The sequence below is a fragment of the Crinia signifera genome, chromosome 7 (genome assembly GCF_055691185.1).
Source record: "Crinia signifera chromosome 7, ASM5569118v1, whole genome shotgun sequence".
Taxonomy (NCBI): domain Eukaryota; kingdom Metazoa; phylum Chordata; class Amphibia; order Anura; family Myobatrachidae; genus Crinia; species Crinia signifera.
The window spans coordinates 14,319,792-14,347,438 of NC_139223.1; the positions used below are offsets into that span (position 1 = coordinate 14,319,792).

At 48.8% G+C, this 27,647-nt stretch overlaps 2 protein-coding genes across 4 annotated transcripts; one reads left to right on the forward strand and one right to left on the reverse strand.

Moving 5' to 3' along the window:
* Window positions 1-599: 599 nt before the first annotated feature.
* ZNF668 (zinc finger protein 668) lies at window positions 600-13,236 on the reverse strand. 3 transcript variants are annotated; one of them, XM_083152368.1, is made up of 3 exons: window positions 12,804-12,845; window positions 5,525-5,860; window positions 600-3,310 (listed from the first exon to the last, which is right to left on the reverse strand). In XM_083152368.1, exons 2-3 carry the CDS (start codon window positions 5,849-5,851, stop codon window positions 1,607-1,609), a joined length of 2,031 nt encoding a protein of 676 aa, XP_083008494.1. In that variant the 5' UTR covers window positions 5,852-5,860; window positions 12,804-12,845; the 3' UTR covers window positions 600-1,606. The 3 variants fall into 3 exon arrangements, with proteins under 3 accessions (XP_083008494.1, XP_083008495.1, XP_083008492.1); XM_083152369.1 differs by lacking the exon at window positions 12,804-12,845 and adding an exon at window positions 12,504-12,524; XM_083152366.1 differs by lacking the exon at window positions 12,804-12,845 and adding an exon at window positions 12,951-13,236 and having other exon boundaries at window positions 601-3,310.
* On the forward strand, window positions 13,223-27,590 carry ZNF646 (zinc finger protein 646). Its single transcript, XM_083152365.1, has 3 exons — window positions 13,223-13,791; window positions 17,970-18,037; window positions 19,359-27,590. The coding sequence occupies exon 3, from the start codon at window positions 19,529-19,531 to the stop codon at window positions 25,703-25,705; it is 6,177 nt and encodes a 2,058-aa protein (XP_083008491.1). The 5' UTR covers window positions 13,223-13,791; window positions 17,970-18,037; window positions 19,359-19,528; the 3' UTR covers window positions 25,706-27,590.
* Window positions 27,591-27,647: the final 57 nt, after the last annotated feature.

Genomic DNA, 27,647 nt, shown 5'->3' on the forward strand with positions numbered 1-27,647 from the left:
GTGTCTGTGCCTCCCTTCTGCTCCTCTCATGTCCCCCTGCCCGTGTCTGCGCCTCCCTCCTGCTCCTCATGTCCCCCTGCCCGTGTCTGCACCTCCCTCCTGCTCCTCATGTCCCCCTGCACGTATCTGCATCTCCCTCCTGCTCCTCTGATGTCCCCCGGCCCGTGTCTGCGCCTCCCTCCTCTGATGTCCCCCGGCCCATGTCTGCACCTCACTCCTGTGCTCCTCCGATGTCCCCCTGCACCTCGCTCCTCTCATGTCCCCCTGCCCGTATCTGCACCTCCCTCCTGCTCCTCTGATGTCCCCCGGCCCATGTCTGCACGTCACTCCTGTGCTCCTCCGATGTCCCCCTGCACCTCTGATGTCCCCCGGCCCATGTCTGCACCTCACTCCTGTGCTCCTCCGATGTCCTCCTGCACCTCCCTCCTGCTCCTCTGATGTCCCCCGGCCCGTATCTGCGCCTCCCTCCTGCTCCTCTGATATCCCCGGCCCATGTCTGCACGTCACTCCTGTGCTCCTCCGATGTCCCCCTGCACCTCCCTCCTGCTCCTCTGATGTCCCCCTGCTTATGTCTGCGCCTCACTCCTCACATTGGCACCTGTTCCTAATTCTCCAGTCTACAGGGCTACTGCATCTTAAAGACTCCAGAGAATCCCGGTAATTCCAAAGCATTTCATGAGGATACAAGGGATACGTTCATCTAGAACACAAGATTTCACATCTCCCATCTTCCTCTGCCAACATCTTTGCACCCATTTTCATTACCTCAGCAACATTCTTTCTACCTGTGGATTGGTATTGATATTAATATTGATCTAGTTGGAACCTTATGTATTCGTTTTCTAATTGATCCCAGCTGACTGTATTCACATGTCAGTATTTTTATATGCACACTGTGGCATTTTAGATTTAATGTGTATGTTTAATGTGATATATGTTTAGTTATTAAACATCGTCATATTTTAATACCGTCTTGCAATTTATTCAGCCAGCACTGGCACATTACAAAAACGCTCTCCCCTCCATGCCTTTGGAATCCACCATGTGTGCAAGACCCAGGTGCTGTTTAAGAAGGAATCAGGATTTCATTCTCAGGAAAGGTGATATTTATTTTTTAGGGAAAAATACATTAGATTATCCTGTCTTCTGCCTATAATAAGGAACTATACCTGTGCAAATCTCTGCTACTCAGCACTCTCACAGCCCGCAATAAATAGTCTCTGAACGAGCTGTAAATGTAGACCCCCCGGGTGACCGGACCTCTGTCACAGATGTAGCCAGAAGAGGCATCCGGTGCAAAATGGCCGCAACAGACTCTGGAAAACGGTCAAACGACTGCCTTCCTTTTTGTACCAAAACAGTTCTCATTTCCCAGAAGCTGTACACGGCTTTCATAGGTTTGTGGTACAAGGTATAGTCCCAGGATGCTGACAGACTACTGGCGATTTCTTATAGTAAGCCCTTTCTAGCTTAATCAGCATTCCCTAGGGCTGAGCCAGTACATACAAAATGGCCGCCTTCTCCAGTACTCTGCGACAGGGCCGCACAATCCTGTTTGTTCATGAAGGACTACTGAAGAGAGAACCACGTTGGGTGTACAGGAAATTCAGCTTGATGTGGGGGAAGGCTCAATAACCTCCATGTTTCCTTCTGCCACCTTCTCTAAAAAGGAAACCAGGGGATCAAACAAAGGCTGAGGTTCCACCGACCCTGGATGGATCGTCAAAGTAGTGATCTCTTCCTCCTCCCGGATCGTCAACGTAGTGATCTCTTCTTCCTCCTCCTCTTCCTTCCCTTTAACCCCCTTGGCATGTGTCCGCTGGTGCTTGCGCAGGTCGCTGGGTACTAGGAAGCCCTTGCCGCACTGCGGACAGATATGGGGGCGCACATCGCTGTGTATTCTCTGGTGCTTCTTCAGCCTGGCCCGGTCAACAAAGCCCTTCTGGCATCGGTCACAGCGAAACGGCCGCAGCTCCGGGTGGCTCATCTGGTGGTTCCTTAGGTCCATCATGCTCTGGAATGTTATGGAGCACTTCTCACAGGTGGTGGATTCCTCCTTCTTCTTGCTGGGCTCCCGGATGGTTCCCAGATGGGTACGTTCATGTTTCCTAAGGCTGGAATTGACGATAAAGGTCTTTCCGCAATCATTGCACTTATAGGGTCTCTCGCCACTGTGTGAGCGTTGGTGTTTGCTTAGTCCAGAGCGTTCGGCAAAGCCTTTCCCACATTCTGGGCACTGGAACGGCCGCTCCGCACTGTGTGACAACCGGTGACGCTTTAAGTCCCAGGATGCCACAAAAGTCTTCTCGCATTCCGGGCAGCGGAACGGTCTCTCGCCGGTGTGGATTCGCTGGTGCATTGCTAAATCGGCCGGTTGCCGGAAAGGTTTGCCGCACTTGTCGCAGCTGTAAGGCTTGACCCCTTGGTGCGCTCTCTGATGCCGGCGAAAGCTGGACGGGTCTGAGAACATGCGTCCGCACTGGGGGCATAAATAAGGCTTCTCACCAGAGTGCGTCCGTTGGTGGCTCTGGTAGGACGATAGCTGGGTAAAGTCTTTGTTGCAGATGGGGCACTTGTACGGTTTCTCTGCAGCGTGAATGCGCTGGTGACAGCTGAGAGAAGAGGCGCGCGAGAACGCCTTCCCACAGTAGGAACACAAAAAGGGCTTCTCGCCCGTGTGGCTTCGCTCATGGTTCTTTAAGTCCTTCAGCTCGCTGTAGGATTTTTGGCACAGCTGGCACTGGTACGGCCGCAGCCCGGCATGACTGCGCCTGTGCTTCCGGTAAACAGATGGGTCGGCAAAGCCTTTATCACATTCAGGGCAAGAGAACGGGCGCTCCCCCGTGTGCAGTCGCTCATGGATTCGTAACTTAGATGGGGTAGCATAAGCTTTATCGCATTGCCCACACGGAAAAGGCAGCTGCCCTCTATGGGTGGCCATGTGCACCCGCAGGCAAATGGGCTGCATGAAGGATCTTTCACACTCCTTACACACAAAGGGTCTCTCTCCCGTGTGGCTTCGCACGTGGCTCCTTAGCAGAGATGCGGTCTTGTAGGACTTGTCGCAGTGCACACACTGATGCCGTTGGTCTCCTCTGCACACTCGTCTCTTGGAAGATGGAGACTTGGGGTCCTCCTTTATGCAGTGAGCTTGGCAGTGGCGCATGGCACGGGGAAGATTTGGAAAGGTCTTGCTGCAGGTCAGGCAGCGGAGGCGGCGTCCACAGTACACATATCCAGGGGACTCTTCCTCGATCATTACCTCTATATCATTGAGCGTTTCTCCCTGGCCTGAAGACACAGGGGGATCCTGGTAAGGAGAAACAAAAAGAGCCATCAAAACCTGTTCCACCAGAACCTTCACCCAGTGAACATCACGCATATCTCATCTCCGGGAGTGACATCACTACACTCCCAACATAAGGTGCATGTCCTGGGAATGACATCACTACGCTCCCAATATAAGGTGCATGTACCGGGAGTGACATCACTACGCTCCCAATATAAGGTGTATATTTCCCGGGAGTGACATCACTACGCTCCCAATATAAGGTGTATATTTCCCGGGAGTGACATCTCTACACTCCCAATATAAGGTGCATGTACCGGGAGTGACATCACTACGCTCCCAATATAAGGTGTATATTTCCCAGGAGTGACATCTCTACGCTCCCAATATAAGGTGTATGTACCTGGAGTGACATCACTAAGCTCCCAATATAAGGTGTATATTTCCCGGGAATGACATCACTACGCTCCCAATATAAGGTGTATGTACCTGTAGTGACATCACTAAGCTCCCAATATAAGGTGTATATTTCCCGGGAATGACATCACTACGCTCCCAATATAAGATGCATGTACCGAGAGTGACATCACTATGCTCCCAATATAAGGTGCATGTCCCGGGAGTGACATCACTACGCTCCCAATATAAGGTGTATATTTCCCGGGAGTGACATCTCTACACTCCCAATATAAGGTGCATGTACCGGGAGTGACATCACTACGCTCCCAATAGAAGGTGTATATTTCCCAGGAGTGACATCTCTACGCTCCCAATATAAGGTGTATGTTCCTGGAGTGACATCACTAAGCTCCCAATATAAGGTGTATATTTCCTGGGAGTGACATCACTACGCTCCGAATATAAGATGCATGTACCGGGAGTGACATCACTACGCTCCCAATATAAGGTGCATGTCCCGGGAGTGACATCACTACGCTCCCAATATAAGGTGCATGTCCCGGGAGTGACATCACTACGCTCCCAATATAAGGTGCATGTCCCGGGAGTGACATCACTACGCTCCCAATATAAGGTGCATGTAACGGGGAGTGACATCACTACGCTCCCAATATAAGGTGTATGTAACGGGGAGTGACATCACTACGCTCCCAATATAAGGTGTATGTAACGGGGAGTGACATCACTACGCTCTCAATATAAGGTGTATGTAACGGGAGTGACATCACTACGCTCCCAATTTAAGGTGCATGTCCCGGGTGTGACATCATTATTCTCCCAATATAAGGTGCATGTCCCGGGTGTGACATCATTATTCTCCCAATATAAGGTGTATGTCCCGGGAGTGACATCACTATGCTCTCAATATAAGGTGTATGTCCCGGGACTGACATCACTACGCTCCCAATATAAGGTGCATGTCCCGGGAGTGACATCACTACGCTCCCAATATAAGGTGCATGTCCCGGGAGTGACATCACTACACTCCCAATATAAGGTGCATGTCCCGGGAGTGACATCACTACGCTCCCAATATAAGGTGTATGTCCTGGGAGTGACATCACTACGCTTCCAATATAAGGTGCATGTCCCGGGTGTGACATCATTATTCTCCCAATATAAGGTGTACGTTCTGGGAATGACACAGAAATGATACATAACTATAATATATATTGGGGGAGGGCGCCCACCTGCTGTCAGAGGAAGATGTGAGCTATATACTGTAAGGGACACATTGTATAATATGCAAAATTATGGTGACATCGGGCCACAATGTCACCAAAGTGGGCAGGCCGGCCCGCCACATCACCAAAGGGGGCGGGCCTGGGCTGCAACGTCACCAAAGGGGGCGGGCATGGGCTGCAACGTCACCAAAGGCGGCGGGCCAGGCCTCACCGTAGTAACTGCCGGGGAACCACCGGGCTTCAAAAAAATAAATAAATTGGGCAGGGCACGGCGCCCCACTAAAACAACCGAGCAGGAACATATATTCCTATACATACATACATACATACACAAACAGTATATATATTCACATTAAAAGAAAAAAAAATGTGTCTCTAAATCAAACCATCCATATTACAGTGTCCAACAATCTTTCTGTCGGGGTGCGTGTATAGGATGGCAGTTATTCTCCTTATTAGATCACAAACAATCTACATAAATCTGTGGAAATACACGCACAATAGAAAACACAAAAGAGCGCCCCCTAGTGCAGTAGAATACAAATCACCACTGGAAAAGGCACAGGTAAGAAGTGAGGAGATGGCCCCATACCGTGTCCTCTTTGCACACAAAGGCTTGCTCTTCTGTGTGGCTACACACGTGACTCCCCAGCAGCGACGCGGTCTTGTAGGACTTGTTGCAGTGCGAACACTGGTGCTGATGGTCTCCTCTGGGTGCTGGGCTTTTGGAAATTGGAGACTTGGGCTCCTCCTTTATGCAGTGAGCTTGGCAGTGGCGCATTGCACGTATCTGATTTGGAAAGGTCTTGCTGCAGGTCAGGCAGCGGAGGCGGCGTCCACAGTACACATATCCAGGGGACTCTTCCTCGATCATTACCTCTATATCATTGAGCGGTTCCCCCTGGCCTGAAGACATCATGAAGGGATCCTGGTAAGGAGAAACAAACAGAGCCATCAACATCACTTCCTTCAGAACCTGCAGACAAATCTTATCTCTGGGAGTGACATCACTACTCCCCCCCTCTACTAATAGAAGGTGTATGTCCTGAAAGTGACATCACTACTCTTCACCCCCCAACCCCCTAATAGAAGGTGTATGTCCTGGAAGTGACATCACTACTCCCCCCCCCCCCCCCTAATAGAAGGTGTATGTCCTGGAAGTGACATCACTACTCCTCCCCTCTCCTAATAGAAGGTGTATGTCCTGAAAGTGACAGCACTACTCCCCCCTCTCCCCTAATGGAAGGTGTATGTCCTGGAAGTGACATCACCCCCCCCCCTCTCCTAATAGAAGGTGTATGTCCTGGAAGTTACATCACTATTTCTCCCCTCTCCTAATGGAAGGTGTATTTCCTGGAAGTGACATCACCCCCCCCCCTCTCCTAATAGAAGGTGTATGTCCTGGAAGTGACATCACTACCCCTCTCCTAATAGAAGGTGTATATCCTGAAAGGGACATCACTACTCCTCCCCTCTCCTAATAGAAGGTGTATGTCCTGAAAGTGACATCACTACTCCCCCCCGAATAGAAGGTGTACGTCCTGGAAGTGACATCACCACCCCCCCTAATAGAAGGTGTATGTCCTGGAAGTGACATCACCCCCCCCCCCTAATAGAAGGTGTATGTCCTGGAAGTGACATCACTACTCCTCTGCTAATAGAAGGTGTATGTCCTGGAAGTGACATCACCCCCCCCAATAGAAGATGTATGTCCTGAAAGTGACATCACTACCCCCCCCCCCTAATAGAAGGTGTATGTCCTGAAAGTGACATCACTACTCCTCTCCTAATAGAAGGTGTATGTCCTGAAAGTGACATCACTACTTTGCTCCCCTAATACTAGGTACACAGGGAATGACACAGAAAATACATTTATATCAGATATATAGCAGGGGACAATACCCACCTGCTTTCAGGGGATGATGGAAACAATATACCATATAAGACACACACACATACATACATACGCCAATCCTCCATTATATTAAAACCACCAGCCTAATACTATGTTGGCCTCGCTCCTGCTACCAAACCAGCTCTGACACGTTGAGGATTTCTGAAGGGTTCCTGTGGTGTCGGCAGAAGATTCTATGAGTCCTGCAAGGTACAAGGTGGGAACTCCATGGCTCAGACTTGTTTTTCCAGCACATTCCACAGGGGCTCGATCGGATAGTGTTCTGGGGATTTTGGAGGCCAAGTCAACACTTTGAACTCAACCATCCCTGAGCAATGATTGCAGCGTAGGTGGGACGTATTATCCTGCTGAGAGAAAGAGACCACTGCCATCGGGGAACCCTACTGCCACGAAGGCCTGTATACTTGGTCTGCAACAATGGTTAAGTGGGTGGTACCTGTCATAGTAACATCCACATTAATGCCAGGCCACCAGGGTTTCCCAGCAGAACTTTACCCAGACAGTCACCCTGCCTCTGCTGGCTTGCCTTATTCCTGTTGTGCACCTTGGTGCCATCTCTTACCCCAGTACACATGTACCTGGCTGTCAGACCATATCTTCTTACATTGCTCCTTGGCCTAGTTCTGATGCTCACATGCCCATTGTAGGTACAATCTGTGATGCACTGGGTGTTCTCACACCTTGCAATCAAAGCCAGCAGTAACTTATACATCAATTTGTGCTACAGTCACTTTTCTATTGGATGGATCGGACCAGGTGAGTTAGCTTTCACTGCCCATCAATATCCCCTGAGCGCCCAGTCACTAACTCATCAGCTGTCCTTTATTGGACCAGATTTAGTAGGCAATAACCACTGCACACCAAGAACACAAGACCTGCTGTTCTGTAGATGTTCTGTCCCAGTCTGGTGAGGGACAGGATTTGCTTCTGTTTGTCCACATATATTATGATTGGCAGCCACTAGCACTGGTTTTGCCAGGTACATTGTCCATAAATAATATGAATTGATCTTGGTCCACCAACCCAAGGCTCCCCTGCAAGTGTCCTGAGGCACCCCAGGGTGCCTATGCACACTGGGCCTTATTCTAGTTCACTCTGACAAAATCCTTCTTAGATGGACAAAACCATGTGCACTGCAGGCAGTGGCGTAGCTACGTTTTGGGCGCCCATACCCACCCCCCGCCGCCGCCCCGTCAAGCACCACCCCCCCCGGCCGCCCCGTCGCCTATGCTAACCCCCTCCCCCGCAGTCTTACCTATCGCGCTGGTCCCGGCGGCTCCGTTCTTCCGCTGAGGACCACCACAAAATGGCCGCCCCCATACAGCAGACAGTTTCAGAGAACAGTGTGCTATATGGGGGCGGCCATTTTGTGGTGGTCCTCATCAGAAGAACGGAGCCGCCGGGACCAGCGATACGTAAGTCTGCGGGGGATTGGGGGGGGGGGGGGGGGTAACTATAGCACCGCAGCACCCGGCGCCCCCACATGCACAGCGCCCCCCCGCGGTGGCTGCGGTGCTATAGTTACGCCCCTGACTGCAGGTGGGGCACATGTTACTTGTGCAGAGAGAATTAGATTTGGGTGGGGTGTGTACTTCAAAGTGAGATCTATATTGCAGTGTAAAAATAAAGCAGCCAGTATTTACCCTGCACAGAAACAAAATAACTCACACAAATCTTACTCTCTCTGCACATGTTACATCTGCCCCCCTGCAGTGCACATGGTTTTGTCCAGCTAAGAAGGATTTTGTCAGAAAGAGTGAACTAGAATAAGGCCCACAGTTTGGGAACTACTGATCTATACTTTACATTTGATCTAATAAACTATGGTTGGATTATGCTTTCTCGCTTTCATGGAAAGGAAATTTCCTTGAAAATGTGTGTAATTGTGGACCCTGAGGGGTTATTGCGTAAGCCTCCGCCTTATGTTATCATAAGGCCAGCTGTTCACTACGGGTGTGTTTTGACAGTGGAATGCAGCAGTAGGATGCGCCGGTGGTGGTGGTGGGTGTGTGTGTATATATATATACACACGTAGGACCTTATTTTGGTCCGTTTGCAGCCAGCATTTGTTCGCACGGGGACCGATGATTGGCATCTGCGCAGCCGCATTTCTGCGCATGTGCTGGGCCACAGGGATCAGATGGTTTGAATCTGTCCCTTTAGGAACGCACACTGCACGCTGATAAAATGTTCCTCTTGTTTTGTGCACACCTGAGGTTGTCCAGGTTGTGGGTGGTCATGTTCACTGTTGCTTAAGACGTATCTCTTGAGGGTGCACTGCACGCCTCCGAGATAAACCTTCTCCGTGAGCAATTTCATTCAAACTATGCCCTGCGTTTCTCAAAGCGGCTATGGCAGTTTTGTGAAGAAATTTGTGTAAGTCCCTCCCCGTGCGCGTGTAGGCTGTCAATCAGAATACCTCTCTCAAGGTGTCCTCACACCTCCAAATAGGTACAAATGTAAAAGCGGGGTGAGAGGTTTCCCCTTCGGCGCAACAGACTAAAAAGAATGAGTGCAGAGGAAATGTACGTCCCTTGATAGGGAGTATAGCTCCTCTTCTGCGATATACCAGCTTCATATACCAGTGTGATGGCTGTGGAAGATTCTTTTTGATTGAAAATTCCTTCCTGGGAGCCATTTATGAGACAACTTTACAAGTTTGTACAGTATCACTACACAAGGGGAACATTCTTTTTTACTGTGTATGTGAAGAAAACAAAGGGGCCAGATGGGATACAGCCAAGAGCTTATAGGGGTGCTGGTAACTCCATTAACAGAATTATTCAACCAGTCACTAGTTACAGGAGTAATTCCAGAGAACTGGAAAAGAGCAGATGTAGTACCACTGCACAAAAGCGGAATAAAGGAAAAGGCAAGCAACTGCCAACCAGTGAGCCTCACAGCAGCAGTATGGAAATAATGGAAACACTATTAAAATAAAGATTTGTGGAATATCTCAAATCCATGATGTTTGGAATCCTGGAAAAAGATTGATTAGCAAGCTGATAAATAAACTAGAAATCCTGGGATTGGATTTGATGACTGTTGGATGGATAAGATTTTTTGGTAACAGGATAGGAAACAGTTGTAGTAAATGGAGTTCACTCACAGGAGGGAAATGCTACCAGTGGAGTACCACAGGGATATGTACTTGGACCAGTGTTTTTTTTTTTATATCTTGCCTTTTTGCAGAGAACACAAAAGGTATGCAACAGAGGGCGAGATTCTCGATTACAGAAATGCGGTAAAAACCCCGTTATCGGGGTTTTTACTGCATTTCTGTATTCTCTAACCTCCCTCCGCAGTGTCACCGCTGCGGAGGGAATCGCCAGCAAAAGCTGGCGGTTCCCTGCAGAAGCCTATGGGCTTCTTACCGCAGCGGTGTGTGAGGGATCCGTCACGGATCCCTCCCAGCATGCCCTGCGGCCGGTGCGTCAGTCTGCGCATGCGCAGACGGACTCCCCGGTCATAGACCCGGAAGTCCAGCAACGGCGCTGCATCGCAAGGGACAGCTCTTACCGCAAGAGCTGTCCCTTGCGTTAATGACCGCATATTTTAGAGAATATGCGGTCATTAGAAATGCGATGCCGGGCGAAGAGGGCTGCGGATTTAAGAGAATCCCGCCCAGAGTATGTATACCAGGAGGTGTAAACAAATGTTTGATGACCTAGGTAGACTAAAGGAATGGGAAAAAAATGTGGTAGCTTGAGTTTAATCCTGCAGTTCGGTCTGAAAAATCCAAAGGCTAAATATACTATTAATGGGATTATATTGGGAACTACTGTGTAGAAAAGGGATCTAGGAGTCACTATTTCAGGTGACATAAAGGCAGGTAGGCAATGTAACACAATACGTAAGGCAAGTCAGATGCTTGATTGGATAGTGCCACTGTATAGGTCAGGGCTGGGCAACACCGGCCCTCCAGATGTTGATGAACTACACATCCCAGCATGCCTTGCATCAGTTTCAGCATGGCCACATAGCAAAACGAATGCAAAGCATCCTGGGATGTGTAGTTCACTAACATCTGGTGGGCCGGTGTTGCCCAGCCCTGGTATAGGTCATTGGTACAACCTCATCTAGATACTGTGTTCAGTTCTGTATGGGCCACTGGTACGGCCTCATCTAGAGTACTGTGCCCAGTTCTGTATAGGTCACTGGTATGGCCTCATCTAGAGTACTGTGCCCAGTTCTGTATAGGTCACTGGTGCGGCCTCATCTAGATACTGTGCCCAGTTCTGTATAGGTCACTGGTGCGGCCTCATCTAGATACTGTGCCCAGTTCTGTATAGGTCACTGGTGCGGCCTCATCTAGATACTGTGCCCAGTTCTGTATAGGTCACTGGCGCGGCCTCATCTAGATACTGTGCCCAGTTCTGTATAGGTCACTGGCGCGGCCTCATCTAGATACTGTGCCCAGTTCTGTATAGGTCACTGGTGCGGCCTCACCTAGATACTGTGCCCAGTTCTGTATAGGTCACTGGCGCGGCCTCACCTAGATACTGTGCCCAGTTCTGTATAGGTCACTGGTGCGGCCTCCTCTAGATACTGTGCCCAGTTCTGTATAGGTCACTGGCGCGGCCTCCTCTAGATACTGTGCCCAGTTCTGTATAGGTCACTGGCGCGGCCTCACCTAGATACTGTGCCCAGTTCTGTGTAGGTCACTGGCGCGGCCTCACCTAGATACTGTGCCCAGTTCTGTATAGGTCACTGGTGCGGCCTCATCTATATACTGTGCCCAGTTCTGTATAGGTCACTGGTGCGGCCTCATCTATATACTGTGCCCAGTTCTGTATAGGTCACTGGTGCGGCCTCATCTATATACTGTGCCCAGTTCTGTATAGGTCACTGGTGCGGCCTCATCTATATACTGTGCCCAGTTCTGTATAGGTCACTGGTGCGGCCTCATCTATATACTGTGCCCAGTTCTGTATAGGTCACTGGTGCGGCCTCATCTAGATACTGTGCCCAGTTCTGTATAGGTCACTGGCGCGGCCTCACCTAGATACTGTGCCCAGTTCTGTATAGGTCACTGGTGCGGCCTCATCTATATACTGTGCCCAGTTCTGTATAGGTCACTGGTGCGGCCTCATCTATATACTGTGCCCAGTTCTGTATAGGTCACTGGTGCGGCCTCATCTATATACTGTGCCCAGTTCTGTATAGGTCACTGGTGCGGCCTCATCTATATACTGTGCCCAGTTCTGTATAGGTCACTGGTGCGGCCTCATCTATATACTGTGCCCAGTTCTGTATAGGTCACTGGTGCGGCCTCATCTAGATACTGTGCCCAGTTCTGTATAGGTCACTGGCGCGGCCTCACCTAGATACTGTGCCCAGTTCTGTATAGGTCACTGGTGCGGCCTCACCTAGATACTGTGCCCAGTTCTGTATAGGTCACTGGTGCGGCCTCACCTAGATACTGTGCCCAGTTCTGTATAGGTCACTGGTGTGGCCTCCCAACTTCTGTACCTTAGGTAAAGGGCTCTTTGCATAAGAGGTGTGGCTTAGCAGTTGGAGGCATGGCTCTACCAAGAACGCTGCATGGGAGTCACAGCCAGAAGCCTCATTTCAGCCTATACAGAGAAAATGACATATCTGGAGGTATATTGAAATGAATGCAATATATATAATCTGGGGATAGGGGAGCTCTCACCTGCTGTCAGGAGATGATGGGGGTTATACTCCATATAGGACATACTGAATACATATAATAGTAATAAGAGACGTGTAACATACAGGCACACAGACATAGAGCAGAGGAGACGGATGCACATGAGGTACATGGAGGTAGGAGGCACCCACCTGCTGTCAGGAGATGATGGGGGTTATACTCCATATAGGACATACTGTATACATATAATAGTAATAACAGACATGTGTAACATACAGGCACACAGACATAGAGCAGAGGAGACGGATACACATGAGGTACATGGAGGTAGGAGGCACCCACCTGCTGTCAGGAGATGGTGGGGGTTATACTCCATATAGGACATACTGTATATAATAGTAATAAGAGACATGTGTAACATACAGGCACACAGACATAGAGCAGAGGAGACGGCTACACATGAGGTACATGGAGGTAGGAGGCACCCACCTGCTGTCAGGAGATGGTGGGGATTATACACTCAGCAGCTCCCAGCCAGCAGACAAAGCATAACATGGCCGGACCTAGGACCCTGGGGGTGGGAGGAGGAGTCGGTGGCGGAAGTTGGCGTCCGTCACTATAAATGGTCCCCTAAAAGGAGTGAGTGTTCCGGGCTGAGGGAAGCACCGCTACCTTGGGGGTCTAGCAGCTATGCTGCAGCGGAACCAGGGTCCGTCAGTCTCTGACAGGGGAAGTGTCAGGGTCTCAGCCCCGTACCGACCGGAACTGTCCTGTTCCTGACTTAGTTTCCGGCGGAAGGCACAAGCGCGGCGCACGCCCTTCTCGGCTCCGGCTTCTGCGCTAAAGAAAAAAAAATCATATGCGCGCAGCCCACCATCTTGGGAGTGGCACCCGCTCCCCGCCATCTTTAGAGCGGGCACGCTCCAGGCGCCGTCATGTCGCAAGCTGGCAAAGGCGGCGGGTGTCCTGGGAGACGAGGAGAGCCGGAGGATGGTGCAGGTGGGGAAGACATTCCTGGCGGCACACTTCCTGTTTCCTAGCAACAAAAGGAAGTGTTAGTGGTGCTGAGAGATGGTCTAAATATTCCCCGAGCGATTTCTCCGGCGGGCCCTTAACCCGCAGGCTGGGGCCCCTCACCGCGGGACGTGAGAGCGCCTGGGCCGAGCCAGGGGGCGGCACCTGGGGGCCCCAAGCGCCAGGAGAGGCCCCTGCCCCATTGTGGCCCATTCACCCCCTGCTGCTGGGTATCCTACATCTGTATTACCTCTGGCTATGGGCTGATACCCCCTCCCCACCCTATATACCCCCTGGGGCTGGACGTGCTGCTCAGGTACTGGCACTACCTTATTATATTATTATTATTATTATGTATCTTTGTATCCTTTTTTTTTTTGTACCCTTTGAGCATTATATTTTGTGTGTGTGTGTGTGTGTGTGTGTGTATATATATATATATATATATATATATATATATATATATGTTCCTACGACTGTGGTGGGCGGTCTGTGTTGGCAGTGTGGTGGTTGTACATGAATCTTGGCCTGGACCTTTTTGTGAATAGGTGAAAGTTACACCTGCTGATAGGCACCTTAGGGGTTACACTGCGCCACCAAACCGTACAGGACACAGTCTGTCCTGCTAAGCCCCCCATTCCCTGCGCCACCGCTACGTATATCCCATCTGCGGTGTCTCTAATGTTTATGCGCAAACCTTTAACTGGGAAATTAAGTTAATGTTTGAAACTGGCTGCAGTGACAATCCCAGCGAGGCAGGATGTAGTCAGTGAAGATGCCGAAGCCAGCACTCAGAATACTGGCGCTTAAATCCAAATTAGCCACATGAAGACTGGCGCCATAATCCCAGCATAATTTAAGAGCGTACGCTGGGATCCTGAAAGTAAGTATGCAGGGAGGGTTAGCGTTAAATTGGCAGAGAACAGCCATAATAGAATAAGTCTCTAAAAATCCTTATATCTTAAGAAATGCCACCAAACCTTTTAGTAAAATCATAAGCTGCATATACACTAGACAAAATAGTACAAGAGCAATATCTTACCTAGTCTGTACACTCAATATCATTGACGATCCGCGCTCCCCCGCATCTTTAACAATCCCCTCCCTTGTGTGAATGGTTTAGAATAGAGAGGTCTAGTTAACCAGTCCCTCCCGCCGACAAGCGTGTTTGCACCTGCCAATATCAGCGGGATCATGTTATGTGTAAGGGGCTTTAGTGTATGTGTGTGTGTATATGTATAGGTGGTGGTGGGGGGTGGGGGGGGACACGGTACGACCGAGGTCACTGGGGAAATCTGTTGAATGCAATGACCCGTCTTCTGCTTTTGATTATTGTTTATTCAGTTGTAGAAGTGCAGATTATTTATTAGGTACTTGTTTCCTAGCACGGCGCCCAGATTTTCTACGTATGCTAAGGTAGTGAAATCGCATCGCATCGGCCATTTTAGTGCCGTGCGATCATTTATTCACTGCTCTGTGTGCCCCAGGGGATCGCACCTCCTGCAAGATTGCATGTGATTTTATAGGGTGTGTCATTACATTAGCTATACAATAATATCATTGTATGACATATACAATTGTTTTACGCACCCTCCTAATATCCATAAGTGTGGTGAGTGCAGCGGAACGCGTCCTATGACGTTTTCATACCCCCACTATCCACGTCGGCGTGGAGCTGATTTTATATAGTGTGGCAAACGCAGCGAGTGGACGCAGATTACTTTACATGTATTCTGCGTGGATAGTGGGGGGTGCCTAAAACCTCTTTGTATGACATACAATCATATAATTCTATAGCTAATGTAATGGCATCGCTCACCCTATAAAATCACATGCGATTTTGCGGGAGGTGTGATCCTCTGGGGCATACAGAGCAGTGAATAAATTACATTAAAAATAAATCGCATCGCACGGCACTAAAATGTCCCATGCAATGCTTATAATAGTGTGGATGTCGTAGGGAGAGAGGGATTTCTGTAGGTGCAACATGGGAAATCTTCTGTACTGTCTCGTCTGTGTACGGGCTGGTGGTGAGTCCGAGGGAGATTTCCCCGGGTGAGATGTAATGGGTTTTGATGATGGCACGGGGTTGAGCACAATACAAACAAGTGTGGGCAAGGTAGGTGGTACTCGGTGGATGGGTAGTACCAGGCAGGATGTGAGCATTGCACATGAACAGAGGTAGGATACGATGTCACCAGCAGGCAGGGTGAAGAAGAGGATGAGTGAGGGTAAATTCTGGGTATGGGAGTGGTGGGGGCAGCAGGGATGGAAGCAATGACTGTGAAATGTCTGGTGTCCTGAGGGAGAAACATGGGCAAATCTAGAAGGTGAGAGATGGGGGTGACACCCCACTGCCATCCCTGACTGGGGCTTTTGGTATATAGGCTGCAGCTGCCACACTAGGTCCAGGATGCTGGGGGTCAGTTGGTCCAGCAGACTGGCAGCAGTCACAGTTGAGCTGCCCTGTAGCGAGTGTGAGGCCATCTTCTGCGTCACTGCGCCATTTCCCAACACTATAGACTGTACGTGTCAGCCCTCACTGACATTGCTGCCATTGACAAAAAGCATCAGAGCTGACTTACTATGCAACTAACCTGAACTGCCGTCCTTGTATGTAACACGCATGTTTTATATGTGTGTATGCCGAGATAATGTCACTAATCTGGTACCTGGGAAATCCTTTCTGTGGAGTCTAATTAAGAGAAGGCCGCATATACATCTATATTGTTTTTGTGCAGGGTAAACACTGGCTGCTTTTACAAGTAGCGCACACGTTGGTTGGCTTTATTCTAACACTGTGATTTAGATTTGTACTTGGACACCAAGCCCCCCCCCCCCTTCTCTGCACACGTTACATCTGCCCCCCTGCAGTGCACTGCGCAGTTGCACGGTTGCTTGCTAATTTTTACTTTACTTCCTAATTAGAATGAGGCCCAGGGCTGGACATTTATGTGGCATTTATGTTGGAGGCCTGGGGAGAAGGACGCCCTGACAGCCCTCGCTTCTAGTGATTGGCTGAAGCTTGGGTACAGTTCCAGGGGCTGTATATTGGGATATTTGTGATTAATGTGGAGAATTCAGCGATTGCTGGACGCTAGGAGCTTATTGCTGTCACTCAGCAGGATCTCTCCCACGTCAGGCTGCAGACTCCGGAAATGTCGCACCTCCACGTTTGCTCACCTGGCTCTGACTTTAGGAACACTGATTGCAGTAACCTGTCACCTCCCCCCAGCTGATCGGTCTGGGTTCTGTGAGGATGGGAGGTGGGGTGGGGGGGCGCAGAGGCGCAGATTGTATGTATTAGACAAGTTGTCTGACATTCCTGAATGACTTATACGTGGGAAGTTCATAGGTCAGGAATTCCTGCTGCAGTCCTCAATGCACACTAATGCCCCATACAAAATAATCGGTGTATTATAGCGGCGCCCATCGCGTACAATGCGATGCGATTAAAAATTGTATAAGCACACTAATGGGTGCTTACAATGTGAAATGCACGCCACCCCCCCCCCCCCCCCCCCACTATAAACGTGAACCTGAAGCATGGCGAGCACAGTGGTACGCGTCCTCCGACCTTTTCATACCCCCACTATCCACGTCGGCGTGGAGTTGAGAATAGAAAGTGTGGCGTGCGCAGCGCGCCACCGAGCCCGAAGCGTGGCGAGCGCACGCAGATACCTTCACAGGTATCGGCGTCCCCTCGCGGGCTTCACAGGTATCCGCGTCCGCTCACGGGGCTCGCCACGCTTCGGGCTCGCTGCGCTCGCCACACTTTCTATTCTCAACTCCACGCCAGCGTGGATAGTGGGGGTATGAAAAGGTTGGATGACGCGTACTGCCGCCCCTCGCGGGCTCGCTGCGCTCGCCACGCGTTCACGTTAATAGTGGGGGGGTGGCGTGGGGGTGCATTTAACATTGTGAGCACCCATTTGGGTGCTTTAAAAGCACCCTTTAGGGTGCTTATACAATGTTTCATCTTATAGGGGGCAAAAATCGCATTGCATGCCATTGGGTGCATGGCATGCGATTCGATAAAAACATTGAGCGATGTACATCGAGGGCGCCGCTATAATACACAAGTACCAAATAATCCATATGGGCTGGTCTGCAAAGCGTACGATTCATGGGTTGAACACTGAAAAATATTGTTGACAACTATCGTTCAGTGATATCACGCGACCCCTACCAGACATGCAGTCACTGAGGATATTGTCAGATTGGATTGCATGTTCAGATGACGGCGGGGGGGGGGGATCGTTAACGATCTAGTGGCCATGCTAAATGATAATGTTCCAGTATAGTGGAACTTTAGAATCGGTGTCCTTAGCATGACTTTGGCCATTATGTACCCGTTACTGTGCACAAGGCGAGTCTGTAAGACCAGGTGAATGGATCGCAGACTGCAGGGAACCGGGAAATGTCCTCACTACCTGCTTTACACCCTGTACTAATTGCTATAATTGTGACAACGTATCTCTGCGCTTCTTGTAGAGATCGCTCCGTGAGGGTGAAGAGGAAACCGATTAATGTAGAAGAGGAAGAAGAGACCTTCACTCCACGTAAGTGCAAGTACTCTCTGCCAACATGCCACCTTCAGTCTGCGGGTGGGTGCGTTTATTCCCATGGCACCAGAGAAGAGGTAGCGTTATCACCATGCCAGCTGCCATGCCTGGCAATGACTGCAGAGAGCTGGCTGTACTGCCATCAGAGGGACCGCTTTATACCATCTCAGCATGTGCTGGTACTTGTAGTTCCCCAACAGCTGGTGACCCCAAATTTTCCTATCAATTATTTTGGGGCTTTTACTTACTTCACCATCCACGTAAACTCCAGTTGGGACATTTGCTAAGCGCCGGCCGTGATGCACTAATTTACTGTCCATGTGCTGAATTGACAAGAAAAAAACCTCAAACTCACGTTGACCACTTGTGTTGATCTTATGTCTGTGTTGATATTGGCCCTCCGTCAGTCCCAATGGTGGGGGAACTGCGTACGTATAGGACACATCTTGCGTATATATCACATTGTGAAACTCCTAACTCCTCTGCCTGTTACAGAGGGACACTATGAACAAAGGTTCCACTGTTCCTCCTAAACTGTGATTGCGCTGCAGTTTGGGGGTGTGGGCATGGGGTGATATGCAGCTACCACACTTTCATTGCTTAATGGGGTGATGTGCAGCTCCTCCTACACTTTCATGGCTTTGCTGTCTGCAGTCCTTCCTCTGCATGCCAGGTCTTGAGGATGATTAGCGTTGGAACTGCCGCTCCCTTCCCTTGCTGTTAGGTGGTTGTGATTCCTCTCTCAGACCCTGCCTAGGTCGACATGAGTTCCCAATCTACGTCCACGTGGAGGATAACAAGGAAAAGTCTGCCTTACCTTGTTTGCACACAATGCACCCTCTCCCAAAGCCGTCTCTTTATATAATGATGTACAACACTCTTCTTAGTAATGTCCTCTGCCTGGGGAAGCGGGTTACATGATGCTGTAGCGGAGTCTTATCGTCTGCGCAGCTTTGCTTTCACCAGCATAAGGTTCCGCTTCTGAGTTGGGCCGAAAACACAAATCAATGCAGAGAACTGCTCCTCCCCTGGTTAAGCCACACTGCATTGGCAGGCATACAAATACATTTAGTATGTTTGCATGCAGGGTAAATATTGGCTGCTTTTGCATGCAGCCCACACATAAGTTTGCATGCAGCCCACACATAAGTTTACCCTTTAATGCAATATGGTTTTACTCAGGGTGCCGTTAATAACTTTTTTTTTTTTTCTTTTTTTTTTTTTAACATTCAACATAGAATTGGTTCCAAATTGTTTCAAGCATCCTCTATGTAACTTGTGTCTACACACTTTTGATTCACTTTATGTTTATTTACAGGTTTGCCGTGAAGAAATGCTAAATGTGTAAGCCGCAGGGATCTGGCCATGCACACGAGAGAGAAATACCCATAATCTGTGATGTCACCGCAGCCGAATGTGATGCTCCAGCTGTTTCCTGGAAGTATAGAATTCATGTTTTGAAAGACACCATCGAGTTCCAGGCTAAACATGGATGAAGGAGGATTTGGGGCCAACCAAGTACAAAGTGTTTCAGGCAGAACCCTGAACTGTGACCAGGAAGACCGTCCGTATAAATGTAACCAATGTGACAAGAGTTACCGGCATGCTGGCAGCCTGGTGAACCATAGGAAGACCCACCAGGTTGGCCAATACATCTGCTTGATATGCCAGAAGGAGTACTCTAACCCAATGGGCTTGAAAAGCCACCTGCGCACTCACTCAGAGGAGAAGCGTTTCCAGTGCGAGCAATGCGGAGAAGCCTTTCGCATGTCTCAGCAACTTTACAACCACCGGAAGTCTCTGCATAGTTTTATCTCCAATGAGGAAAATGTTAGCAGAAGCCACAAGCTTGAAGCGCAGCCTCCAGTACTTGCAGAGAGCAGCAGTTTAATGAGTAACTTGGAGAACTACATTGCTGAGTCCATGGTGCCGGTAGACTTCTCTCAGCTTGTGTTAAAGTATTACCCAGAGGAAAAGTCTCGGGATGCGGCTAGCGCAGAAGATGACTCGGAAGAAAAGGCAACTGTTGTGGAGGAGAAAGAGGACCTGACCCACAGCAACTCAGAGGAGTATCGTTATAAGTGTAACCAGTGTGAGAGAGCCTACAAACACGCCGGCAGTCTGGCTAACCACAAACAGAGCCATTTGGTCGGCTTGTTTCAATGTGCCATCTGCTTTAAGGAATTTTCCAACCTCATGGCCATGAAGAACCACTGCCGTCTCCATTCAGACTCCAGAGCTCAGAGACGTTTCAGATCCTCTACAAAAGTTCCTGGAACGCCTGCGAGAAGCGCAGATCTCCCACAGGCTGAGGTGTTACAGTCTGATGACTTTATGGAACAGCATGAGGATCCGCCTAATCTGTCTGAGCTATCGGAGGGCAGCAACGTAGAGGAAGATGCAGATGGAATTCCCTTACCCAACTTAGAACACCAGGTGGCACTTGAATCTGGCTTATTAAGTCTGCATTCCAAACCTAACCCTAATGTGACAAATACACGCTTCTGTTTAGACTCCTTGCTACAGAGTTCCAGCATTGACAATATGGCTCAAGTGCAGGAGAATACAATTATCCATAATTCATCCTTCAAACATGAGGGGGAACCTGGGCAGTTCCAGGCTCCACAACTGTCATATGATGCTACACTTGAAGAAGAAGCCAACTCTGGAGATCTGGCAAATAGGCCTTTTAAGTGCCAAGAGTGTGGAAAGACATACAGGCATGCTGGGAGCCTCATAAATCACAAAAAGACTCACCAAACTGGGGTTTATAACTGCTCATTATGTTCTAAGCAGATGTTTAATATGGCTGCCTTAAAAAACCATCTTCGGGCTCACTTTAAGTCTAGAGGAGGGAGGAAGCTGGAAGATGCCTTCTTCCATTCCGCCAGCTTCTCTGAGTTCTTCCAAAACCCAGAGGACCCTTACCAATGTGGCAGCTGTGGCAAAATATTAACGAATGAGAGCGATTTCCTACAGCACCAAGTCCTTCACCAGGAGCATGGGCTAAAAGAAACCTGTAGTGAGGGTCAACATACGGAGGAGGGTCCTGAAACTGATGTTTGTTGGCAGGAACATCCCCAAGCCTCGCATGGTAGCAGCGATGACTCTGCTTATTCCAGTGGTCCTGGTATGCCAGATACAATCAAGACAGAGGTGGAGAACCTTGCCCTTCAGCAGTGGAGTCCTGAAGAATCCCTAGCCGTACCACCAGAGGTAAAGACTGAGAGCGGTGATACTGGCCTTCAAGACTCCTCTACAGGTTTCGAGCAGCTGCCACAAGATCAGATGGTCTCAGAAGAGGACGTGTCTTGCAGATTACAGGAAACGGAGCAAGAGTCAGTTGACCGACCCTATAAATGTGAATTGTGCGGAAGGACATATCGTCATAAAAGTAGCCTAATAAATCATAAGCTGACTCATAAGACAGGAGTGTACCAATGCTCTCTCTGCCCAAAGCAATACACTAATTTAATGGCCCTACGAAACCACCATAGATTCCATAATAGATCATACGCAGGGAGAAGGGGGCACACTTCCAGGCGAAGTCACAACTTTTTTCGTAGCAAACCTAGATTCTTGCAAAATAAAAGCTTGAGCTCTTCGGTAGAATCTGTGAAATTGAATGATAAAATATCCCCTGGGATGACTGCCCATATTGCAGCTTCTGAAACCATGTTAGCAGAGTCACCGATTCATTGCAGCTGTGGGAAGTCTTTTACCTGTTCGGATGATTATCAGGAGCACGGCCAGAACTGTAGGAAAGCAACCTCTGACTCTTCTGCAGAGCCAGCAATAGACCTCCAAGGTGGTAATCCCATGTTTACTCTCCCTCCCGAAGCTGCTGCAAAAGAGACAACCGAGCACCAAGGAAAAGTTTCAGAAGCTTCAGAACATCAGGGAAGACGGGTGTATGAATGTGACCTCTGTGACAAATCCTATAGACATTCAGGAAGCCTAATCAACCACAAACGCACTCACCAAACTGGTGACTACATGTGCCCTTATTGCTCCAAACATGTACATAACTTGGCTGCCTTAAAAAATCATATAAGAATACATCACAAGGTTAAAAAGAGCCAACAGGGACACGGGAGTGATAATCCTGGGTTTCTGTATTCCGATATTGACTTTCCCCATGATAGCAAGGACTTGTTTGGTTGTGTAAGCTGTGAAGAAACGTTCCATAGTGAAAGCGATTTGGTGGCTCACCAAATGGTCCACATGGCACTAGAGGAAGATTTATGGGACCATCAGGATCCAGTGTCAAGCACACCAAAGGTCTTTAAAGATCCAACTTTAAGAGATATTAGGGACTATGATTGGGAACACTCTAGTGTCTCCAATTTCCATGAAGAAGAAGCCAAAGACCTTGGATCTCCAGCTGAAGACATTAAACCTTTAGATTACACTTGTGTAGAATGCGGGGAAGTGTACGAGAGTGTGGAGGACCTGAATAACCATAAACATACACATCAAACTGGTATATACCAGTGTTCCTTTTGCCCAAAAGAGTACCCCAATCTCCTTGCCCTGAGGAGTCACTTTCAGTCCCACACCAAGCCTCAAGCTCTCAGGAATAGTAGCAGAGAAACCTTAGCTAGTGCTGAGGGGAATGAGTTTGAGGATAATCCGCCCTCTGTGGATAACCGCTACGACTGTGGTCACTGCGGATTGATCTTCTCAAATGAAGTAGACTTCCATCAGCACCAGGTTGCTCATGAAAAGCAGGCAATGGATGAATCTCTTCCTGGGCTCCATGCTGAGGGACAGGTGTCAGAGCTCGCATTTCCCATGCATTCCTCGGAAAGGGAGTTACTGAGAAGAATAAAGAGTGAGATGGAGGAAGCCGACCCTAGCGAAGCTGCTGACGCTGGATCTCTGCTCTCCCACATTTGTGGCTTCTGTGGCAAGACTTATGATGATCTAGAGAGCTTGCAAGTCCATAGCTTCAGTCACCATCCTGAAGAAGTGCCCCATGCAAGTGGAAATGTCACCCCTGAGGAAGATGTTCAAGATGAAATGCCCCAGCAAAATATGGCAGTGAAAGTGGAGCAGAGCGCTGTTGAAACTGCCAAGAACGGAGAAAGCCCAGAGAGCCGTCCTTATACTTGCGAGCAATGTGGAAAGACCTATCGACACGGTGGAAGTTTAGTCAACCATAAAAAGACTCATTTAGTTGGAAATTTCCAGTGTGTAGCTTGTTTCAGACAGTATCCTAACCTTGCAGCTTACAGAAACCACTTGCGGCACCACCCAGATTGTAAGCAGCAGGCAGCTATAAACAATCCTCATGAACTACAAGTTTCAACTCTAAATGACAGTATACTCCCCAGTGGGGAAAGGGTACAGTTGAACTTTTCCCCTTCTTCCAGTGTTACGATGTCTGACCCTGCTGGTCCCCATATTATGGCCAATAACCTTAAACTAAATGAGGATTCTAAGACTAATTCCACTTCAAATAATTACCCTCCCCAAGTTGACTGCCAAACTCCTATAAAACGTAAGAAGAGCTCAAGTAGACGGCGTTCTAGGCGAACTGGTAAAAGTAAAGCGACTGCTCCCAGGGGCATTTCTACCGGTGGTCCACTGAAACTGGATGATGGGGAAGACCAATCACTTCAGATCTGTGAATTTTGCGGAAAAATGTTCTTTGGTGGGAAAGAGCGAGCACTGCATCTTTCTGGTAATTGTCAGCGGAACAGCTGCTCAGACAAAGCCATGGCATCTCTGCTGGTAGACCATAAGACAGAGAGTAAACTAGATCTACTGCCATACCTCCCCAGTTCGATTCAATCACCTAGCCAAGGTGAGAGTGGGTTTCACCAACGTCCGTTTCGCTGTGAAGTGTGCGGCAGGAGCTACAGGCACGCAGGAAGTCTCATTAACCATAAACAGACGCACAAAACTGGGGTTTTCCGCTGTTCAATTTGCCAGAAACGCTTCTTCAACCTCATGGCCATGAAGAACCACAACCGTATACACTTTGAGCTGAAGAGGCATAAGTGCCTGGACTGTGGCAAAGCTTTTCGGCTAAGAAAGCAACTGGACACCCACCAAAGAATACACCGGCAAAGGGCTGTAGGCAGAAAGCCAAGAAGGCGCAACCGCAGGAGTGTGAAACATCGAAAAGTTGCTCAATGGCAGCTGCAAAAGTCCTCAAGTAATCTCTCTAAAGCCCTTCCAAGCCAAGACCCTGCCCCAGTTCAAGTGAATGGTGTTAGAGAGAAATTCTCAAATCCTAAGGCGACAAGGTCAATGGATCCTAATCTCCGTCCTTATCAGTGCGAGGAGTGCGGGAGATCGTACAGGCATGCGGGAAGTCTGTTTAACCATAAGAAAAGCCACAAAATGGGGCAGTACTGCTGTTCTGTTTGTGACAAAACTTACTCAAATCTAATGGCCATGAAGAATCATCAACGCACTCATTACGAAGCCAAAAGACATTACTGCTCCCAGTGTGGGAAGTCCTTCAGGTGGAAGAGGCAGCTTTACAGACACCAAGTCATTCATGTTCAAGAAGAGCCCCAGACGTCTGATTCTCATCTGCTGTCGGGAGCTGCAGAAACGATTGCAGTAAAAGGTTGCAAGGAAGAAACCTCCACTCTATCCCGTAAAAGGCCCAGGAAGACTAGATATCGCCCAAACAGTGCTGCAAAGAAACCCAATAATTCAACTAGCGACCTGCTAACCTCATTAAAACCAGTTTGTCTAGCTTGTGGAACATTATTTGCCAGCTATGATGAATTAGAAAGCCACCGGTGTAATGAAGACACATCTGATATGTTGGTCTCTTGTAAGGAAGAAACAAAAGACCCTTCATTATCGAAAGCGGGGCGGCCTTATCAATGCAATGTATGCGGGCGTACGTACCGGCATGCTGGTAGTTTACTAAATCACAAGAACACTCATGAGACGGGGCTATATAAGTGTTCTATATGTCACAAACAGTTTTTGAACACCATGGCCATAAAGAACCATCTCCGCACTCACACGGCTGAGAAGCGCTTTCAGTGCGTGGACTGCGGAAAAGCGTTTCGCTCTTCCCGAGAACTGATCTGCCACAGTCGAGTCCATACAGGGGAACGACCCTTCCATTGCCCAACATGCAATCGTGGGTTTAGCAGTAAGCTGACCCTTAGGCATCACCAACGTACTCATAAGCATTTGACTTCGTCTTCTCAGTCTTCCACACTTATTCTGCCACCTGATAAAGTAACAAAGAGGGAAAATAACCCCTCCGAACTGTCAGAGGAGACGCAGAACCATTCAACCACCCAAGAAGAACGTAAATACAAGTGCAACCAATGCGATCGCTCTTACCGCCACGCTGGTAGCCTTTTCAATCACCAGAAAACCCATAGGACTGGGGTCTACAAGTGCCCAAATTGCCTCAAGGAATTCTTCAATCTGCTTGCCTTTAAGAACCATCTCCGCATTCACAAATACCCGTGCAAGGACTGTGGGAGAGCTTTCCGCATCGCCGGCCATCTGGCTACTCATCGCAAACTTCATGAACAGGAGGGATCTTTAACCTGCCCCCTTTGCAACAAGCACTTTTCCTGTCGCTCCAGTTTTGACCAGCACCAACTCTCCCATAACGGCCCGAGCGGTGAAGTTCTAGAACCTCCGGTTGTAGCCAATTTCATGGTGGAAGTGACATGAGCTTAGCCTGAGCAGATCTGGTGACTTTCCACCATGTTCTCCTAATAATAACACTGACGTTTCCATGAATTCACTTATGTTTAGTATTTTAAGCAACCTCAGTAACGTGCCATTTAAACGAAGTCCAGGATTAGATTGTGACCCAATAATGGACAAACCTGCAGAACCATTTTCAGAGAAGCGGCACTTTAAAAAAAAAAAAACATTCTCCCCCAGTTTCGTTGCCTTTTTATTTTGTTACAGACAAGACAATGAGGGGTTCTCCTTCTCTTACCAGATGCACTTCTGTGGAAACATGGTGCTTTAATGAAACGTTGGACACCTGTGTGCCCGCAACGCAGTGTTGCCGATTAGCCTCGCCCCAGTGACTATATGTTGTACACTTCCTCCTCGTCATTCCAGGGAGGGAGATTACAAACTGTTGTGGGACTGTTCTAAGCAATTTGGGTGGGTTACACGTAAGTAGGGTGGCACATTTGCTTGAAACGGGTTTACACGTTGCCCTCTACAAGGCTGTTATCTTCTCATTTCCTGCTGGCCGGAGCCCGCAGCACTGTGCAGTAGATGGGTCTAATAATTTATATTGTGCAGGGTTCCGGGAACCTTCAAGCTGTAGGGGGGAGGGGATTATGCAGGTAAATTAATTTGTAAATGCCTGGTTTGTCGCGTCTTTATTTAGGAGAGGTATATAATGTAAGAGCTAGCTGCCCGGGCGGCCCCAGTTTATCAGAAAGCGTCCATCCGGAGTGTCTCAAAGGCCACCATTATGGTCCAGGTTTAAAGGATATCTGTGCTTGAGTCCAGATAGTTAAATCAAAGTGGTACTAATTTAGGACCTTATTCGGGTACATTCGCATGGCCTTGTTTGCGCATTTCTGTGCATATGCTTGGTGCGGGCGGCCTGGTCGAACAGAATGTTTGCTGGGTGCTTGAGCCCAACCTTGAGAATGCTGGGGAGGGGGATGATGGACATGTGGGGGGTGGGCAGCGGGTATAACCGGATGTCAGCTTCCCGTCCACTTCTTCCCGAACGTATGCGCATTGTTAATGGTGAGCCAGCGTACCACCATTCGCAATGTGTGATCTGGTTCACTCGCAAGGATGCAAATTCACATCTGAGCGAATGAACCAGAAAAATCCCCTTAGTCACCGGTATGGCTTTTATTAATACCTGGACTGTAATGGTGGAGTTAAGGAAGGCGCGGGGGGTAGTCCTTGTACCGTGCTCACCTGTGGTTTATTCCTTCTCAAAGGGAATGCAGGTTTACCTTAAGTTTTACAGGCTATGACCCAATATACGGTATCAGAGAAACACTAATACAAGAGGTAGTATAATTAATGTTTATTGCAGATTAAATGTGGCCACAAGAATAAGCACTTACTAGCTAATGTGACATGCCAGGGGCCTGCCAGCAGGGGGAGTGCTAGGGCACGGTCTATAAGGCCTGCCATCGGGGGGTGCGCTAGGGCACGGTCTAGAAGGCCTGCCAGCGGGGGGAGCGCTAGGGCACGGTCTATAAGGCCTGCCAGCGGGGGGAGCGCTAGGGCACAGTCTATAAGGCCTGCCAGCGGGGGGAGCGCTAGGGCACTGTCTATAAGGCCTTTCTCCGCTTGGGATAAGGTCACTAGGGCACCTTATTGAAGTTTAACACTGAAGGGTGACTGGGCTTAGGTTGACACCTGAAATAATCACAAGGAAAGAAACTTTGCGGAGAAAAATTTATCACACTAAAATTTAACTTTTATTAGTATAGTTAAGACCGCGAAATATAAAACCAAACATATAACAAACAGGGTAAGTGACTGGTGTATTAAAACTGCACGTACGGGCGGAATATTTAATTAATCCACTTCAGCGTCTTATGATCTAATATTTATTTACTGTCTGCGTGGGAAGCGGTCATCTATTAGAATGAACTTAGGTCTACAGTCATTAGGTTGA